The 21,249-nt window shown below is 39.6% G+C and overlaps 1 protein-coding gene across 1 annotated transcript in view; it reads right to left on the bottom strand.

Moving 5' to 3' along the window:
- Positions 1 to 1,730: 1,730 nt before the first annotated feature.
- Positions 1,731 to 21,249, bottom strand: part of KBTBD12 (kelch repeat and BTB domain containing 12) — a 66,670-nt gene continuing 47,151 nt past the window's right edge. The window contains exons 5-6 of the mRNA XM_032267956.1: positions 20,502 to 20,699; positions 1,731 to 2,217 (exon numbers count right to left, since the gene is read on the bottom strand). Of these exons, the coding sequence (XP_032123847.1) occupies positions 2,036 to 2,217; positions 20,502 to 20,699 (380 nt within the window). The 3' untranslated portion in view covers positions 1,731 to 2,035. The remainder of the gene's footprint in view (positions 2,218 to 20,501; positions 20,700 to 21,249) is intronic.

Consider the following 21,249-nt stretch of genomic DNA (forward strand, 5'->3'; position numbering starts at 1 on the left):
CTTTGCTCAGCACTTACTCAATCCTCACATCAACCCTATAAAGTATGTATTAATATTTTCCTTCCCACTCTGCATATGAGGAAAATGAGGCTTTAGAAAGGTCATCTTGCCTGAGCTCACATGGTTAGCTAAGTAGCAGAGCTGGTGCTAGAGCCCAGATCTTGAACCCAAAGCATCTAGAAGATATGCCATGCCATGCCAACAAGGCCTTCTTGAACCAGGGAGACACAGCAGCTTTCTGGACTGTTCAAGCAGGTAGAGTAGGCAAAGTGACTCTGTGAAGAGGAATACAGGAAGTAGAGGCCCTGCGGAGGCTGCCCTCCACCCTGGAACCGACAGCCAACACAGCAGCTTGGAGGAACATCTTTGCAGCAAGAAAAAGAACGCACAGATCATGACCATCTCCTGGGGAAAGAGTAAGCTCACTAACTCAGATTTCTGGACATGCTCAGGGCTCAGGCCCTCTGGTTGAGAAACACTGCCCCATGCCGGCTACCCAAAGGTCATCCACATGCCAGGTACTGCGTGTGCACTTAGGGTGCAGGTGCGAAGAGAAAGGCAGGGCTCCCACCCTCCTAGAGTCGAGCCTACTTGGGGCCAACCTACGCTGGGTCTCCTGGTCTCTCTCCTTGGTGGCAGAAATAGATTTCCAATAGGCTCCAGTTTTGGCAAGACCTGCCTGTCCTGCCTGGTTGGCAGCTGGAACCTGGGGACACAAGCTAGCAGTCATCACAGTCACATAGCTCAGCACCAAAGAAAGCTGTCTCTACTTACAGTTTGTCTCCCTCTGAATTTACTGACCACTCCTGCTTCCAAAAGAGCCTTGTGCAATGTGAAACTCTTAGGAGATGTTGCTGAAGAACAGCTATGCAGATGCACTCATTGAATCCACTGTGCTTCCAGAATTTGAGACAGGAAGTAAGATAGACGGACTTCCCTTGTGTCATTTAAATGTCATTTCAAACATACATTTTGGGAGTGACGGTCTTTTGATTGTACTCAATTGCGGGCTGAAGTGGATGGCTCCATCTTTACTGCAAAGGCCAGGTCACAGGGGTGGCAGCAGCTGGAAGAGATGCTGCTTTCCCTGTCCTCAGCTAGAGCCTGCTTGAGTGGCTTGGGCCAGTCCTGTTCAGCCAGAGCTGCCCTGCAGAAGGTCTTGTGTGTCTGAGAGGTGGGCAAAGGCACCCTGGGCAAGCCTAGTCCAGGACACTCCTTGTCAGCCTTGGAGTAGACCAGGCTGCAGAACCCCACATCCCTGTCTCAGACAGATTCAACCCAGGGCAGGATTCTCTGCTCACTGTGGTCTGGCTTGAGTGCCTTGGCTGTTAGGGGCTGGTAGCCATAGCTAGCCCTGCTGCTGGGTGATGTTGCTTGAGTAGAAGGGGATTCTGAAGGAGAATGGCCAATGTTTATAAGACTGAAGCTGGAACAGAGCACAGAGAGCAGTCTCCCTTAACATCACTGTTTTAAGGCAATTCCCTGGCTTACAAACCAGGTCCAACTCCTCATTCTTTCAGGGGTTGGTCATTTAGCTACAACCTACTTTTCCAGCCTTGGGAGCAAACCCTGTGTCCTAGGCTATCTGGCCCAGCCAGGATGCTGGAGACAGGCACAAGCCTTCTACCTCTGGGTCCTTGCTCGGCTGTTTCCATGAACTGATCATTGACTGTACCCATGACTGTACAGCTCATCATTGACTGTACCACCAATAAAAGGTCTGCTCTTTGGCAATGCTGTTCATGAGTCCCCAGCAGAGTGAGACCCTCCATCTTCTGCCCTCCTGTTGCCCTGTGTCCCTCCTGTGGCCATCATCACCACTACCTTGTAGTGTCTTATTTATCCTATCAGACCCGGAAGTCCCTGAAGGGAGACTCCCCATGCTCCCTGCCCAGTGCCGAGCACACACTGCTTCTTCACACACAGGCCACTACGCATGCAATGCACATGTCTGCAATGACAGAGATGCTGTGGGTCCCCTCCGTTCTGAAGGCCTTGTGTGCAGACACAGTGGGAGGTCCTCCAGCAAGGTCACTCAGTGCTCATTGTCTTCTTCCACCAAATCTGAAGGTGGGGGGATGAGGTCTCGGGGATTCATCCTGGCCACCAGGCAGACATCATAGCTGTCATGCATGAGGACATTGATGGCTACAACATTCCACTGGTTTTCCCATGGGTCGAGCTCCAATATTTCTTTGGAGATAACCTCATGGCGATCTGAAAAACAGCAAAGTGGGAAGACAAAAATCTCATGCAGGTATTAGATTTAGACCCATCAGCACCATACTAACTTCCTCCAAAAGGCAATGTCTTAGTGTACTTACTGTTGCTGTAACAGACTACCCAGGACTGGATAGTTTATAAAGAAAAGACATTTATTTGGCTCAAGATTGTGGTGGCTGGAAAGTTCAAGATTGGGGATCTGCATCTGGTAAGGGCCTTGGCTGTTTCAACGCATGGCAGAAGGTAGAAGGGGAGTGGGCATGTGCAAAGAGGTCACAGGGACAGGGAAGCAGTAAAAGAGAAAACAAGGAAGCCAGACTGTTTTTAACAACTCCCTCTCCCAGGAACTAATTCATTCTTCTGAGAGCCCAAGTTCACCCCCAAAGGAGGGTGTTAATCTATTCATGAGGGATCCATGACCAGACACCTCCCACCAGGCCCCACCTCCAACACCACCACACTGGGGACTAAATTTCAGCATGAGTTTTAGAGAGGACAAACTCAAACCACAGCAGGCATTAAGCACCAAAAAGTAATTAGCGACTGAATAAAGATACTTTAAATGGAAGACAGTGTTCCTGACTTTTAGGAAACTAAGAATGGCCACGTTCACAATTCAGTAAAAAATTATTCAAGAAGTTCTGACAGGGCATGCTGTTGTCTCCAGTTGAAATCATGTTTCAATGCCATGCGAATGGTTAAAGCTTTGTTTAGCACAAGTGGAAGGCCTAGGAGATGAAATTATGATAAAGGGTTAGGCCCTCCACCAGCAAGGTTGGAAGAGTGTGGTGGTCTACCCGTGAGGTTCAAATGCTCAGCCTACACATATGTATGCAGACATAAATTCTAGAATTGCCATTCTAAGTACTTAGGAGGATATGTCCACTCTGCTTTTTATTATATTAAAAATTTGCATACAGTAAAACTAACTTTCTGGGGAGTCTACAGTTGCAAGAGTTTGCGTAGATTTGTGTAGCCACCACCACAATGTTTCATTCTTCCAAGAAACTCTATTCTCTGTCCCTGTAGTTTTGCCTTTTCTAGAAAGTCATATGAACAGAACAATACAGAATGTAAAGTTTTGAGTCTGGCTTCTTAGACTCAGCAGTGTCTCTGATATTCATCCACATGGTGGCTGTTTTGTTAGTCTGTCCCTTTTTATTGCTAAGTAGTATTCCACTGTATGGTTGTACCACAGTTTGTTTATTCATTTATCTATTTAAGGACATTTGGATTGTTTCCAATGTTGGCAATTATAAATAGAGCTACTCTAAATATTCATTTATAATTTTGTGTTATTATAAGTTTTTTCTTGGGTAAATACTAATACTATGTTCTGGGTCATGTGGTAAATATATTTTAACTTTATAAGAAATTTCAACTCTTTTTCAGGGTGGCTGTACCATTTCACATTCCCAACTGTAATAACTGAGAGTTTTTGTTGCTCTACACTCTCATCAGCTCTTCATGTTGTATTAAAAACACTTAGCCGTTCAAATACTTGTGTAGTTGTGTAGTGATATCTCATTGGGTTTTAATTTGCATTTCTCTAATGGCTAATGTTGTTGAACATCTTATTTCATATCTACATATCTTCTTTAGTGAACTGTCTGCACAACTCTTTTGCCCATTTATTCATTCCTGTGTTTATTTCCTTATTGTTGAGTTTTGAGGATTCTTTCCATGTTCTGGAAAGAAGTCTGTTGGACGTGTGGTTTGCAAATGTTTTTTCAGAGTTTGCAGTAATTCTTTTCATTCTCAACTGTCTTTTGCACAGCAAAAGTTTTTCATTTTGATGAATTTCAATCTATTCATTTTTCCTTTATGGATCACATTTTCAGTGTCACAATTTAGAACAATTTGCCTAATCTAAGGTCATGAAGATTTTCTTCTATGTGATCTTCTAGAATTTTTAAAGTTTTATGTTATATTTAGATAAATTATGAGTTAGTTTTTGTATAAGGTGTGAGGAATAGGCTATGGTTCTTTTTTTGCACGTGGATATCCAAATGTTTCAACATCATTTGTTCTTCATAGGTGAGCTTTGGTAGTTCATGGGGTTTTGAGGAATTTGTCCATTTTATCTTAGCTGTGAAATTTATCTATAGAGTTGTTTGTAGGATTCCCCTTATTAGCCTGCTGACGTCTGTAAGGTCTGTAATAATATTCTTTCTTTCATTCCTGATTATTGGCAATTTGTGTCTTTTCTACTTTTGTCATTTTCAGTTTAGCTAGAGGTTTATTTTGTTGTTCTTTTAGAAAAAACAGTTTTTGGCTCATTTATATTCTCAATTGTTCCTTTGTTTTTAATTTCTGCTGTTATCTTTATTTCCTTTTTTCACTTGCTTTGGGTCTATGTTTTTCTTTTTTATCTAGTTTCTTATGGTAGAAGCTCAGATTGTTGATTTGAGACCTTTATTCTATTTTTGTTTTTGCTTAGTTCAAAATATTTTCTAATTTCCCTTGAAATGTTGTCTTTGGCACATGCATTATTGGAAATACGTTGTTTAATTTCCAGTTATCTTCCTGTTATTCTGTATTTGATTTCAAGTTTAATGGCATTATGGTCAGTGAGCATATTTTTTGTGGTTTTAATCCTTTTAAGAACTTAAGATTTGGTTTATGACTAAGATATGGTCTATCTTGATGACTATTCTGTGTGCAGTTGAAAAGAATGTATATTCTACTATTGTTGGATGAAGTATTCTTATTCTATGAATGTCAGTAAGATCCAGTTGATTGGTGGTGGTGTTCAGTTATTCTATGTCCTTGTTTGTTTTCTGACTACTTATTCTATTGTTTAATGAAAGCAGAATGTTGAAGTCTCCAACTACATATATGAGTTTGTTCATTTCTTCTCTTCCATTCCATCAATTTTAGTTTCATGTGTTTTAAGGCTTTTTGTTAGATGCATATACATTTAGCATGGCTATATCTTCTAAGCAAATTAATCATTTTATTATTATGGAACGTTCCTTTTTACCCCTGGTAATTTACTTTGCCTAATATTAATACAGCCACTCCATTGTTATTCTGAGTAGTTTATGCATGGCATATCTTTTCCCTACTTCTACTTTTAATCTACATATGGCTTTCTATTTAATTTGATTTCTTGTATACAGTATACAGTATACATGGGTCTGGTTTCTTTATCCATCATGACAATCTTTGTCTTGTAATTAATTTGTTTAGACTCCAGATGTAAGTGAATAGGTGTAGGTGTTTTCCAGTAAAATTTTATTTATAAAAATGGTGGTGGGCCAGATTCACCTGTGAGCTATTGTTTGCCAACCCCTGGTTTAGACGATTATATTTAATAAATATTGATACATTTGGACTTAGGTCTACTGTTTTATTATTTAAAAAATTTGGTGGCTCACACCTGTAATCCTCACACTTTGGGAGGCTGAGGCGGGTGGATCACGAGGTCATGAGTTCAAGACTAGCTGGCCAACATGGTGAAACGCTGTCTCTACTAAAAATACAAAAATTAGCCGGGGGTGGTGGCACATGCCTGTAATCCCAGCTACTCAGGAGCCTGAGGCAGGAGAATTGCTTGCACTCAGGAGGCGGAGGTTGCAGTGAGCAGAGATCGCGCCACTGTATGCCAGCTTGGGTGACAGAGCAAGACTCTGTCTCAAAAAAACAATTTTTTTCCCTTTGTTTGCTCTTTTTTGCCTTCTTTTTGGATTATTTTAAATATTCCATTTTATCTTTTGTGTTTTTGACTATACTTCCTTATATAGGGATTTTTTTTTTTTTAGTAGTTGCTCAAAGCATATATACATACTTAATTTTTAACAGACTACTTTGGTGTAACGTTTTATCACTTCAAGTGGAATGTGTGACTCTTTCCACCACAGGAGTCCCTTACCCTCCCCATCTAGGTTGTAATTGTTGTCACAAACATGGCCCAGGGAAACGACCCTTGCCATATAATGTAAACATGCATTGAAAATACCATTAGAAAATGCCAATGTTTTTTGCTATCAACAGTCATACATATTCTAGAGAACTGAAGACAAGAAAAGCAGTCCATTATATTTACCCATGTATTTGTCATTTCTGTTTCTTTGCCTTGACTCCTGAGGTTCCAGGTTTCTCTATGGTATCATTTGCTTTCCATCTGAAGAGCTTTCTTTAGCTCTCTTATGAGTAGGTCTGCTGGGAATAAATTATCTTAGTTTTCCTTCATTTAAGAATATCTTAATTTTGTCCTCATTCTGAAGAATATTTTTGCTGGATATAGAATCCAGACAGTTCATTAATTAATGCTTTAAAAGTTCTGTTCCATGGCCTTCTGGCCTTCATGGTTTGAAAAATCCAGGTATTCTAATAATTGTTCGTTCATTGTTATCTGTTGTTTTTCTCTGGTTTCTTTCAAGAATTGTTTTCTTTACCTTTGGTTGATTATAATGTGTTTTCATGTGGGTTTTTCCAAGTTTATTCTGTTTTTAGTTTTGTGGGCTTTTTATATCTATAAATTTATGTCCAGTCAAATTTGGCAAATTTCATCCATTATTTCTTCAAATACATTTTTCTGTACTCACATTCTTTCTTCTCTCCTTTTGGGATATGATGATGTTAATATTAGGCCTTTTGGTATTGTCCCTGAGCTATGTCCACTTTTTCAATTTTTTTCTCTTTGTTATTTAGATTGGGTAATTTTTATTTGTCTGTCTTCAAATGCACTTGCTCTTCCCTGCTGTCTCCATTATGCTATTGAGCTCATTCAGCCATTTAAAAATTTCAGTTATTTTCTTTTCAGTTTAAAATTTTCCATTTGGTTCTTCCTTTTTTTAAAACATAACTTCTATTTCTCTGCTGAGACTGATTTTCTGTTGAAACTGAGACTTTATATACCTTTTTTTTTCTTCATTTTTTGAGATGGAGTCTTGCTCTGTCGTCCAAGCTGGAGTGCAGTGGCATGATCTTGGCTTACTGCAACCTCCATCTCCCAGATTTAAGCAATTCTCCTGCCTCAGCTTCCCAAGTAGCTGGGACTACAGGAGCGTACCACTATGCCTAGCTAATTTTCGTATTTTTGGTAGAGATGGGGTATCCCATATTGGCCAGGCTAGTCTTGAACTCCTGACCTCAGGTGATCCACCCACCTCAGCCTCCCAAAGTGCTGGGATTACAGGCATGAGCCACTGCACCTGGCCTACATCCCTTTCAAAAGTGGTCACTCTTACTTCCTGGAGCACTAAGGCTTAGAGACTGCTTTAAAGTCTCTGCCTAGTTATTTCAAAATTTGTGCCATCTTGGTGTTAGTATCTGTTGGTTTTCTTCCCTCTTGCACGATGCTGATATTTTCTTGGTTCCTGGTAAATCAAGTAACTGTGGATTGTAGGCTAGGCATTTTGAATATTATACTATATGATTCTAGGTCTTGTTTAAATGCTGTGGAAAATGTTGATTTTTTTTTTTTATTTGTATTAGCAGAAAATAAAAAACTGACCCTGTTAGGTAGGCCACAAGTTCCTAGCTACCTTCTGTGGGCCGTGTTTCCAATGTCAGCTCAGATTTCAAAGGCTTTGGTAGACATTTTAGGGCTAAATCATTTGTGTGTGGCCCAGGAGCTCACATCCAACTTTATGAGATCACTTTCTTGAGCTCCCTCCTATTTGCAATCTTCCTCACATTTCCTGATCCCAGGAACATCCTTATGCCCCTTCCTGCCCTTCTGGCTAAAAAGCTGAAGCTTTGGATTCTTTGTTCTGCTGCACACTTTCCATGAACATGCATGCCTTCAAGGTGATGTGGTAATTAGACCACAACAGAAAAGCACTGGGGACTTTACTCAGACTCTTGCAACCAAAGTTTCCCTGGTCAGAGAGAAGGGGGCCAGCCCAGTCCCTGCTGCTGTTACCACCTGGGATTGCCTGGGGGCTTGGGAAGTGGGTGGGGTAAAGAATGAAAAAAAGAAAAAAGAAAGAAAAATGGCCCACTCTGTCTGACCCATAGGAGCCCTCTTTCCTCCTCCTTTGGAACAGAAAAAGAGGGGTTATCTTAGAGTTTCTGTCCATACTTGTTATGAAGTTCCAGGTTTCAGGCTGTCTTTGAGTCCAGGCAAGGAGATATCAAGGGAAAAAGGTGAGACAATTATTGCTGATTTGGTGGTATTTCAAGTTCTGATTTCCTTCCCCAATGTGCCCACTACCATTTACTTTTCACAGTTCTCAGATTGCTGCTCCAGGTATCTGGCCAGGGGGTTTAGTTGCCTTTAGTGGGACAGATAGGATGGAATGTGCTGACTCTGTCCTGACTAGAACCCAGTATTCCAGTCTGTTGTTAAAATCAGGGAATGGCCCTACGTTTTGGCCCAAAGAGATATTGGGAAGTTGTCTCAGCAAAAGGTGAAGAAAAGAGATCGTAATGCAACAGAATAGAGAGCTCAGAAATAATGCTTCACACCTACAACCATCTGATAGTCAACAAGGTTGGTAAACATAAGCAATGGGGAAGGGACTCTCTATTCAATAAATGGTGCTGGGATAACTGGCTAGCCATATGCAGAATATTGAAACTGGACCCCTTCCTTACACCATATACAAAAATCAACTCAAGATGGATTAAAGACTTAAATGTATAGATTAAAACTATAAAACTCTGGAATATAACATAGGAAATACCATTCTGGACATAGACTCTGGCAAAAATTTCATGACAAAGATGCCAAAAGCAATTGCAACTAAAATAAAAATTGACAAATGCGACCTAATTAAAGAGCTTCTGCAGAGCAAAAGAAACTATTAACAGAGTAAACAAACAACTGTAGAATGGAGAAAATATTTTTAAACTATGCATTGACAAAGGTCTAATATCCAGAATGTATAAGGAACTTAAACAAATTAACAAGCAAAAACCAAACAGCCCCATTAAAAAGTGGGGAGAGGACACAAACAGATACTTTTCACAAGAAGACATATGCACACAGCCAACAAGCATATTAAATATGCTTAATATCAATAATCATTAGAGAAATACAAATTAAAATCACAGTGAGATACCATCTCTCACCAGTCATAATGGCTATTACTAAAAAGTGAAAAATAGCAGATGCTGGCAAGGTTGCGGAGAAAAAGGAATGCTTATACACTGCTGGTAGGAATATAAATTAGTTCTGCCATTGTGGAAAGCAGTTTGGTGCTTTCTCAAAGAACTTAAAACAGAACTATCATTTGACCAAGCAATCCCATTATTGGGTATATACCCAAAGGAACATAAATCATTCTACCATAAAGACACAATGCATGTGTATTCTCACTGCAGAACTATTCACAATAGCAAAGACCTGGAATCAACCTAAATGCCATCAGTGGTAGACCAGATAAAGAAACTGTGGTCGGCCGGGCGCGGTGGCTCAAGCCTGTAATCCCAGCACTTTGGGAGGCTGAGGCGGGTGGATCACGAGGTCAAGAGATCGAGACCATCCTGGTCAACACGGTGAAACCCCGTCTCTACTAAAACTACAAAAAATTAGCTGGGCATGGTGGTGCGTGCCTGTAATCCCAGCTACTCAGGAGGCTGAGGCAGGAGAATTGCCTGAACCCAGGAGGCGGAGGTTGCGGTGAGCCGAGATCGCGCCATTGCACTTCAGCCTGGGTAACATGAGTGAAACTCCGTCTCAAAAAAAAAACAAAAACAAACAAACAAACAAAAAAAAGAAACTGTGGTAGACACCATGGAATACTATGCTGCCATAAAAAGGAACATCATGTCATCTACAGCAACATGGATGGAGCTGGAGGCCATCATCCTAAGCAAGCTAACACAGGAACAAAAAAACAAACACTGTGTATTCTCACTTATAAGTTGGAGCTAAACATTAAGTACACATGGACACAAAGAAGGGAACAACGGACACCATGGCCTACTTAAGGGCAGAGGGTGGGAGGAGGGTGAGGAGAATGAGGAACAAGAAATTGGATGATGAAATAATCTGTACACCAAACTACTGTGACTCACAATTTGCCTATAAAACAAACCTGCACATTTACCCAGAACCTAAAAGTTAAAAATTAATTAATTAATTAAAAGTGTAACAAACTAACACACACAAAAAGAACAGAGGTCCTGTGGTACATACACCATAAAAATGAATAAGGACAGCCTCTACTATCTAACATGGAAAAGATTTCTGGGAGACAACTTAAGTGGAGAAAGTAAACTACATGGTGTTATAGGATCTCTTCCACATTTTCTATTATTTGGAAAGGAAAAATAGTAACTACACAGTGATGAAATTAGACCGTATCTTGACTAGGTAATTAAAATGAACATTGACAGTGAGGGGTAGAGGGACACAGTTTGCCTCCAGATGTGATGTCCTGAGATGGACATATATCAGTAATGTAACATTCCAGCCAGGAATGAATAACCTGAATTTAATCACAGGGAACATTGGCTAGACCTCAAGAGAGGAATATTTTATTCTAAAAAGGAGGAAAATTGTCCCATACGGTGAATTCATCTGTCTCCTCATAGAGTCCTTTACTTTGTTCTTCCTCTATTTCCTATAAGCTGGAGGTAAAATGTAGAGGTTTGATTAGACACAAGTTAAGTATTTTGGTAGTGGTGGGGACATGAGAAAACTCTATACTGAATGATACAGGAAGAAAATACTATGAAATTATATCATTATTAATGATGATTATTTGGTTACAGTGGTGAGCATCCAATTTCTCCATTGTAAAAGTAAATATTTTTTCATGCTGCAATTAGTCTGTGATTTACTGGGTAATACTTCAGTGCCATGTGACTATTCTATTCTTTATAACCTTTCAACCAATGCTTTTAGCATCCATTGATGATTTCTAACTGAACCAACCATTATACACATTAGAATCTTGGCTATCCTTCTATCATGACTTCTACAGTTATTAGCTGCCTTTTGATTCAATGTGTTTCAGTCAAGTATGATTTTCGATGTTTGAATTATTTTAAATTTGGCCAGTGACTGCCCTTTTAGGCTGGTTTCTCTGCCTTTTCATGACTCCCTTAAGTCTTTGACAACGTAGCTGCTTTCTGTTGTAACAGGATGTCCGAATCTCACCTTGCAGTTTCTGTGCTCCAAACCTAGAATCAGCTATTTCTTGAAGGAGCATAGCTACATTCTAAGAAGCTGAGTCCGTCATCCCACCAATACAGCAACTTCCTTATTTTGCCCTCAGTTAGCTCTGTTAGGGCTGGAACCAAACATGTTTGTACTTGTATCTCTGGGATTAACAGGGGCTTACTACTTAGAAAGGCATTCAATAAAGGTTTGTTGAGTGAAAACCCAACTGACATCAGCCAGTGCAGTGGCTCTTAACCCTGACTGCATGTTAGAATAATCTGAAGACTTTAATAAAATATTGATGCCCATGCCTCATAACCAAATATTCTGATTTGATTTGTCTGGTATGGAGAGACAGTTTAGCCTACTGCTAAAAATATAGACTTTGGGGCCAGACTATCTAGGTTTGAATCCCAAATTTAACATTTACCCTCTGCTTGACTTCTTTAGATGGCATCAGTTTCTGCATCTTTAAAATAAGGGAAATAATAGTTTCCACGTTGTAGGCTGTTGAGAGAATCAAATAAATTAACACATGCAAACTGCTTAGAATGGTCCCTAGCACAGAGTAACCAGGTAACTGTCAGCTGTCAATTTTAATCTGCATTTGTTAGTGAAAGAACTCATTTTTGAAGTACTTCCCAGTGCATTTTCTTTCTGATAATTCGAATTTGTCCTCTAGAGGCTTTTCACCATTAAGACTGTGCCCACAAGGCTAAACTAGAGGAGGCAGAGGGGTGATTTGAGGGAAGTTCTTGCTGGACAGATAGGGGAGGCAGAGAGCCTTTTCAGTTCCAGGTGAAGGAAGAAAGATTTGGAGGGGCTGAGACTAAGGTGAAAATGTTGCTTGGGTCCCCTAGAAGTTAGCCAAACATGACGAAAATGGCACAGATGAGATGAAGGCAGAAGGGACTTAGCCTTCTGGGAAGGCTTAGTACTCTGGGAAGAAATCCCCCTGCCCAGAGTGGGGCCCACTAGCAGCCAGTATAGAGTTGAAGTGGAGAAACAGGAGGCCTCCCTGCTCCCTCAGCCTGCTCTCTGAGCTCCCCTGATATCCAGGAGGAAGGAAAGACAGCCTCAGGTGTCAAACAAGTGTGTATGCTGATGAGCTGCTGTCACGGGGAGTGAGGGACCCTGCACCAGAGTTTGGGGAAGCAGGCAGAAACCAGAGCCTGGCAGGAAGATGCAATTGAGTCTCAAAGAACCAGCAAGTGGAACAAGAGCCAAGTGGGGGCTTTGTCATCAGGGAGAAGGCTGAGTCCTCTGGGAGTAACTCCTCTTTGTGAGATATACGAGAATCCTGGGAGCACAGTTGAGCTAGAAAACATGAGAGTGGTTCTTTGGTAGTCACTTCATTATGGTTATCACCAAGATGCCCTCTGTCCAAGCACACAGGGTCCCTTAAAAGGCAGAATTTCTGTGTGCCAACCACAGGAATCTTTTGCAACTACCTAAGGCCACAGTGTTGTCATCCCTTGGATGTTCTTATAGCAAGTAATAGTTTCCTGCCACTAGGTGTCATCTGCCACCACTGTCTTCTCTGTCTCAGGAATCCTAACTCTATCTCTGGAATGGGCCATTTCTGCCTCTTTCACTCAAGGAATCTGCCTCCATAGACCCTTCCCATGGGCAGTTCAGCTTAATTCTTGTTAGTGTCAAACACCAAGCTGATTACTGTGAGGGAAAGAAGAGAGAGAGCTCTGACTTTTTCACTTTAACAACAGCTTTATTGAGGTATAGTTCACGTATCATAAAATTCACCCCTTAAGTGTATAATACAATGTTTTTTTATTCACAGAGTTGTGCAACCATCACCACTATCTAACTTCAGAACATTTTCATCACTCCCAAAATAAATCCTGTGCCCATTAGCAGTCACTACCCATTCACCCTTTCTCCACTTCCTAGCAATCACAAATCTACTTTCTGTCTCTATCCATCTGCCTTTTTTGGACATTTCATAGAAATGGAATCATGTGATATGTGGTCTTTTGTGATTGTCTTCTTTCACTTAGCATAATGCTTTCCAGGTTCATCTATGTTGTAGTATCTATTAGTACTTCGTTCCTTTTTATTGCCAAATGATATTCCACTGTTTAAATAGACCATATTTATTTATCCATTCATCTGTGGATGGACACTTGTGTTGTTTTCTACTTTTTGGCTGAGATGAATACTGCTGCTATGAACATTCATGTACAAGGGTGGGCATAATATTTTCAATTCTCTTGGATATATACCTAGGAGTGGGATTGCTGCATTGTATGGCAACTCTGTGTTAACCTCTTGAGGAACTGCCAGACTTTTCCACAGAAGCTGCATCATCTAATTCAAGAAGAAAGCATCATCTAATTCAAGATTTATGCCTATGTTTTAGGTCATATGTTTAGGTTTTTAATCCGCTTTGGCTTCCTTTATGTACATGGTGTTAGGTAGGACTCCAGCTTCATTATTTTGCATGTGGATATCCAACTATTCCTGCGCCATTTGTTGAAAAAAGGATCCTTTCCTCATTGACTTGTCTTGGCAGCCTTGTTGAAAAACAATTGCCCACAAATGGAGGGTTTATTTCTGAACTCTCAAGTCTATTCTACTGATCAATACGTCTTATCTATCATTATGCAAGTACCACATGGTCTTGACTACTATAGCTTTGAAGTAAGTTTTGGAATTAGGAAGTGTGGGTCTTCCTAATTTTTTTACAAGATCATTTGTTTTTGTTTTGTTACAAGATCATTTTGGCTTTTCTGGGTCTGTTACATTTCCATATAGATTTTAGGATCATCCTATCAATTTTTGTATGTAATATCTTACCATTTATATAGAATTTTAATTCCTTTTAGTGATGTCTTGAAGTTTTCAGTGTACAAATCCTGTGCTTTCTGGTTGAATTTACTCCTAAGTATTTTATTCTTTTTGATGTTGTAAACAGAATTGTTTTCTTAATTTCATTTTGAATTGTTCATTGTAAGTGTATAGAAATACAATTTTTTGGCATATAATCTTATGTCCTGCAACCTTATTGAACTTGCCTATTAGCTCTAGTAGCTTTTTAAATAATTCCTTAAGATTTTCTAAATAAAAAATTATGTTGTATGCAATTAGTTATTGCTTTCCAATATGGATGCATTATATTTCTTTTTCTTTCCTAATTGTACGATTAGAACCTCCAGTACAATGCTGAATAGAAGTGCAAGAGTAGGCATTCATGTCTTGTTCCTGATTTTAGGGGGAACCCTTTCAGTCTTTTACCATTAAGTACGATGTTAGTTGTAGATTTTTCATAAATACCCTTTATTAGGCAGAGGAAGTTACCTTCTATTTCTAAGTTTGTTAAGTATCTATATCATGAAAGGGTGCATCTATTTTTTTTCTTTGCATCTATTGAGATAATTTTTCTATTTTTTCCCTTTATTTTATTAATATGGTATATTACATTAATTCATTTTTTTTCTTTTCCTTCAACTTTTATTTTAAGTGTCGAGGTATATGTGCAGGATGTGCAGGTTTGTTACATAAGTAAATGTATGCCATGATGTTTTGCTGCACAGATCAACCCATCACCCAGGTATTAAGCCCAGAATCCATTAGCTATTCTTCCTGATGCTCTCCCTCTTCACACACATTGATTCATTTTCAAATGGTAAACCAACTTTTCATTTCTGGGATAAATCCTTCTTGGTCATTGTTTATAATTCTTTTTGTAAATCGCTGGATTCAGTTTGCTAGTATTCTGTTGTGCATTTTTGCACCCATATTCAAAAAGTCTACTAACCTGTAGTTTTCTTGCAATGCCTTTGTCTGATTTTGGTATCAGAATAACACTGGCCTCAAAGAATGAGTTCAGAAGTGTTCCCTCTTGTATATTTTGTAAGAGTTTGTGAAGGATTGGTGTTAGGAGCTCTGACCTTTTTGAAACACAATACTGGCTCCCTCATTCTGGGTTAGAGGTGGAGAACAAAGCTTGTTGGTGAGTCCTAGGACTCTGTCAAGAACTGCAAAGAGTCTGGGATTTTATAAGTAAGCTGTTACAGTTTCATGGATGCTGATAGAAGACATGAGACTTCTGGCTCAGAAATGAAAGACAATGTCATAGCAATAGTAGCAACTAGTATATCAGCATTTTTATGCCAGTTATTATGCCTGTTTTTTGCCCTATTCTCACAGGGCAACATGAAGAGTGCCAACTGACACCAGTACAATCAATAATGAGTTGCATTACTGGAGAGAAATGCTGAATTTAGAGAAGCTGAATTTTTCATAATGACCAGTGAACATGCCTGCCCTTTGCTATGGAGATTCTATATGTTCTACGGCTGTATGCTATACAGAGATGCTTGAAGAAATAAATATCCCAGAACAAAGACAGTCAGTACCTCTGCTCATAAGACATGCAGAAGCACTTAAGACCCATGGAGTGTTGTCTCCCAAAAGACTGACTTGTTCATGTTTTCCTTAATATTCTCTTGTTATTCTTCTATTATATGCACCATATTTACATATTTTAAATTTAGGTTTTGTTTTATTAGTTACACATTGGCATGATTTAAAGAGCTGCTTTACAAGTCTTATTCCTTAAAAACAGTTGTTCCCTGCCCTGCTCCCCATTCACTGCTTCTCTCTCCAGTCTGGCTGATTCTGCTGGCAGTGATGACGGTCTCTATAAATAACACGTTTTAGATTACTTCCACCTCTTGCTTTGTCAGATGAAGGCATTAACCCTTGACTTCCACTGTGAAGAATGTGGACTTGGCTTTCTCTCACATTCCTACCCTATCTATCTATGCTCTGTTTCCACATTTTTCAATACAGTTAAGGCATAGTTTTGGTCAGCTCAGTATCGAGTATTTTATTATGATATTGTTATAAATGCTATTCACAGATGGACTGTGTGCCATACTCTTCCTTTTCTGCACAACTTACTGTTTTCTCATATTTTATTTTTGCTAGCTTTCATTGCTCTTCTCCAAATGTTGGAATCTTGAAGGCATCTCTCACAGAGCCCTTTGACCGGCTCCATTCTATTCTGGCTGCTCTTTCGGCTGCTGTGCAGCTTCTTGAATCTCCCCTCAATATCCTCCAGGGATTTCCTTTTCTCTCTATTATGTTTAATTCTGTTCTTGGGTCCCATGTCTCTTTCTTGGTTTATATGTTCATTTTTGGTGAAGCATGTCCTGATAAAAGGGCACAGAGGAAAAAAAATTTTAGAGGGACTGAATGTCTGAAAACGTGCTCTCACACTTAATGGTTCAGCAGGCATAGAATTGTAGGTGGAAAGTAATTTTCCCATAGAAATTTAAATAGCATTTGCTTATTTTTCTTCTAGCTCCCAATGTCATCATTCGAAGTCTGAATCTTGGCACTTTGTGTAAAACTATTGTTTTTTCTCTTTAGGAACCTTTATGACCTTTTATTTTTTTCCCCAATGTTCTGTACCATCACAATGATGTACCTTAGTTTGGGTCCATTTTCATCCTTTGTCCTTGGCATTTGTGTACCCTTTAAATCTGATGACTTCAGTTTGGGGAAAAATTTTTAATTTACTTCATGGATAATTTATTCTCCTCTGTTTTCTCTGTTTAGCCATTGACCAACTCCTATTATTCAAATGTTGGACCTCTTGGCCTCAATTTCTCTTTCACTAATTTTCAACATAATTGCTTTTTGTTCTGCTTTGTGAGAAGTTTCCTCTACTACACTTTCCAAATTTTCCATTGTAGATTTAATTTCTGCTATATTTTTTAATTTCCAAGAAATGTTTTGAGTATCCTTTACCTGTTCTATCAATGCAATATTTTCTCTCATTTCTCTGAGAACACCTCTCCTGGTACAGCCTCTGTTTCCTCCAGTTTGCTTTCTATCTTTTGTCTACGCATTTCCTCAAATGTTTGGTGATCCTTAGCTGTTTGCTCATCTTTAAGAGCGGAATGCTCTAAAAGGCTTTTTCTGTGAGATTTTCTACAGGGTAATCTGGCTTTGCCTTAGTTGGGGGCTGGTCAGACCCCCATAGAAGAACCTCCCAATCTCTTGCTGAGAGTCTGGTTGTGTGTATTCTGGGGACCAGGGAGGGAAGGAGGCTGAGGACCTCAATATTCAATATGCAACCTTCCACTCAATCTCTTTTTAAATTACTGGATGCCTGAACTCAACTTCAGTCTTTGTCAGGGTGAAAGAAAGTCTTTGTCTCACTATCAAGAGTAGGGCAGGAAATTAGGGGTCTTCTTGTGTTTCAGCTAATCTTCATGTTTTCAGCATCATATTCATTTCAATTTCCAGAGTTACCTTTTGTTGTCAACTCCTGAGATTATCTGGGGTTCCATGTTACAAGTCAGGGGTTTTGTTTGTTTTTTGCTTTTTCTGTTGCCAGTTAGGATTACACTTTCTCAGGTCTACTTAGTTACTATTCATGCTGCTTTTTAGCTTCCAAATTTTTGTTGCTATTTTCCTGTCTCTTCTCTTTGTCTAACTGTTTATTCCACTTACTATCATTTTAGTGGGGCTTGAAGATATAATACAGGTGTTTAACCTACTTTTTTTTTTTTTTTTTTTTTTTTTTTGAGACAGAGTCTTGCTCTGTAGCCAGGCACCAGGCTGCAGTACAGTGGCACAATCTCGGCTCACTGCAATCTCCGCCTCCTGGGTTCAAGCAATTCTCCTGCCTCAGCCTTCCTAGTAGCTGGGACTATAGGCACATGGCACCACACCCACATAATTTTTGTATTTTTTAGTAGAGATGGAGTTTCACCATGTTGGCCAGGATGGTCTCGATCTCTTGACCTTGTGATTCGCCTACCTCGGCCTCCCAAAGTGCTGGGATTACAAGCACGAGCCACCGTGCCTGGCCCAACCTACTATTTAAACTAAAAACAAATTACTATGTTTATTACATGTTTATGCATTTATCTTTCCAACCATATGTCGAAAATCTCGATTGTATCCCAAATACCTGTTCACGATATATTTCGATATATTTTTATGGAATTGATTAATTATATTAAAAGAGATTACTTTCTCAACTGTGGTTTTCTGAAAAAGTAAATGAGGCAAGTAGGTCTGTGTCATAGAAGGAGAAAACACTTAGTGTCTCTTTTAGGGTTGATGAGATCTCTAGATCATAATAGGCATGCTATTATACAATTGTTCTATTTTGAATAACATCCCAGTGATAATTCATTCAGTGAATCCCAAACAATCTACCATCTTAGAAACAAATAATTAAAATGGACTTTGAGAGCTCATATAGTAAGTCCCTTTGGCTGAAAGCATTACCAGTTCATTATATTAATAGTACCAAGAAGAGAGGTTAGCTCATGATATGAGTTTATTTAACATGCTTGAAAAACTGGGGGATATCAATTCTCTAATTCAGTAATATACAAAGAAAGATAAAGAAGCAAGACAAAACAGAATGTCTTCTAGATCCTTAGACTAAATTAAAGTCTAAGCATCTATTAGGATTCCTTGCTGGGCCAGGTTTCTTGCTACTATGATAGATTACAATTTTTACCCAAGCATGGCATGTAATGTTTAATGTAAAAGAGATTAAAACAATTTTTTAAAAACCTCTTTGAAAAATCTTTTGAAGAGCAAATAGAGAAAGGAAAAGTAAAGTTTTTATTAAGACAACTTTCAATGTATTCTTGCCACCTCTTGCCATTAAAAATAATTTTTGCTGGAATAGATTAAAACAAATTTCAGACAGCATATCTTTTTCATCCATAGATTCTTATTCTTTTTTTTTTTTTTGAGATGGAATCTTGCTCTGTTACCAGGCTGGAGTGCAAGGCGTGATCTCAGCCCACTGCAACCTCTGACTCCCTGGTTCAAGCCATTCTCCTGCCTCAGCCTCCCCAGTAGCTGGGATTACAGAAATGCGCTGCCATGCCTAGCTAATTTTTGCATTTTTTTTTAGTAGGGACAGGGTTTCATCATGTTGGCAGGATGGTCTCGATCTCCTGACCTTGTGATCCACCCACCATGGCCTCCCAAAGTGCTGAGATTACAGGCATGAGCCACCACACCTGGCCTTCACCCATAAATTCTTCTAAACAATTTTTATTATTCAGATTTTTTCTTTCTATTTTATATAAAACTGTAATGCAATTATTATTCCTAACAAAACTAATAATTTCACAATATAATCTAACACCCCGATCCATATTCAAATTTCCCAGATTATCTGTTTGAATTGAGAACCACTGCATTTGGTTCCTATATCTCCTGAGTCTGTTTTAATTTATAATTACCATCTTATTCTTTAACTAACATATTATGTGCTTAAAGAGTGAAGGCAGGCTTGCAAAAGGCTTTTTTTTTTTTTTTGCTGCAGGATCAGCTTTACTTTAACCTGGCATTCTTCCAAAATTCTAAGTGCTCTTGAGGCACATGTTTCATGGGTATGTACTGGCCTTGTGTTTCTGTTAGTGGGAATATAATTCAACAGTTGGTCATTTTTAATATAATTGCATTCTGTCTTATTTACTTATGCCACTAATCAAACTTTGAAGGCATCTGCCTACTAGATTTATGCATAGTTTAGAATCTCACTGTTACATTAAAAAATTATAAATCCATACTGTAGAATGCAGTGATGGTATAATTAGATATATGGAAACTAAGTTTAGTAATAAATACATGCATTAGGTATTATTTTAGAAATGCTTTCAAGCCATTTATTTCAAGTGATAGTCATGGGGTAAGAATAAGAGCATTTTCTGAGTCTTGATCAGATAAAATCCAACATTTGTGGCCAGTACTCCACTTTCATCTGCTCTTTCCATTTTAAAGTCTCTCTAGTCTCACCATAGGCATTAGGCTACCGCTCCCATTTCTCTTCTCTTTATATTCAACTACTATATAGTAAGTGTCTGCTATGTGCCAGATGCTGTACAAACTATATTCCCTTTTAGTTCTCCCATCCAAGTACTAACCAGGCCCCACCCTGCTTAGCTTCTGAAGTTAGGCGAGATCGGGTGTGTTCAGGATGGTATGGCCATAAACTACATTCCGTTTAATTCTTATGACAGCCTATGGATGTGCCAGCTTCACTTTGTCAATGTGAAGCCCAGACCCAGAGGTTGTGCACAGGGTCTCTGACTCTAAAAGCTATGCTTCTGAAGTGCTCACGTTGCTCTCTGGGGTGTTAGTGGTGATTGGATTAAAGAAGGTCAAATCAGCACCAAAGGAGTTAACAAAATGTTCAAAACTGGACCAATACCTGCTCCATGGAATCCCCCGCAGACATAGAGTTTCCCATCCACTGCCCCTGCATTGGTGGAATTGGTGCGGAGTGAGAGGAGGGGACTTGGCATGAGAGGGCCCTCTCGCCAAAAGTCCCCATCTGGGTTGTAGATCTCCACCACGTCAAGGCATTTTCGGACCTGGCCCTTGTCTCGACCTACACAGCCAATGCCACCTGCAGAGAATGATGTGGAGAAATGAGAGAATCAAGAACTGAAACTCAGTTGTGGACAGCATCACCCGCTGCATGGTTTGTAGCAAAGGTTCATGGGACTGTAACTTTTCTCTCTCCTGCCAGGTGTTATCTCTAAGACAACTTCTAAGCAATAATGATGTCTACTATGTACCCCATAGACACATTTAATGTCATTTTTACTCATAGCGTTCCCCTTGTTTGTCATCATGCATGTGACTGAGTCTACCACATGCCTTATATTTTACAATATCCAATCCTGGCTCACATGACGAGCATCCCCTTTACAATAAGAATTTCAAGAGGCCGGGCGTGGTGGCTCAAGCCTGTAATCCCAGCACTTTGGGAGGCCGAGGCGGGTGGATCACGAGGTCAAGAGATCGAGACCATCCTGGTCAACATGGTGAAACCCCGTCTCTACTAAAAATACAAAAAATTAGCTGGGCATGGTGGCGCGTGCCTGTAATCCCAGCTACTCAGGAGGCTGAGGCAGGAGAATTGCCTGAACCCTGAACCCAGGAGGCGGAGGTTG

This window comes from Sapajus apella, unplaced genomic scaffold (assembly GCF_009761245.1).
Source record: "Sapajus apella isolate SASKATOON/1434 unplaced genomic scaffold, GSC_monkey_1.0 scaffold174, whole genome shotgun sequence".
In the NCBI taxonomy this organism is placed as follows: Eukaryota; Metazoa; Chordata; class Mammalia; order Primates; family Cebidae; genus Sapajus; species Sapajus apella.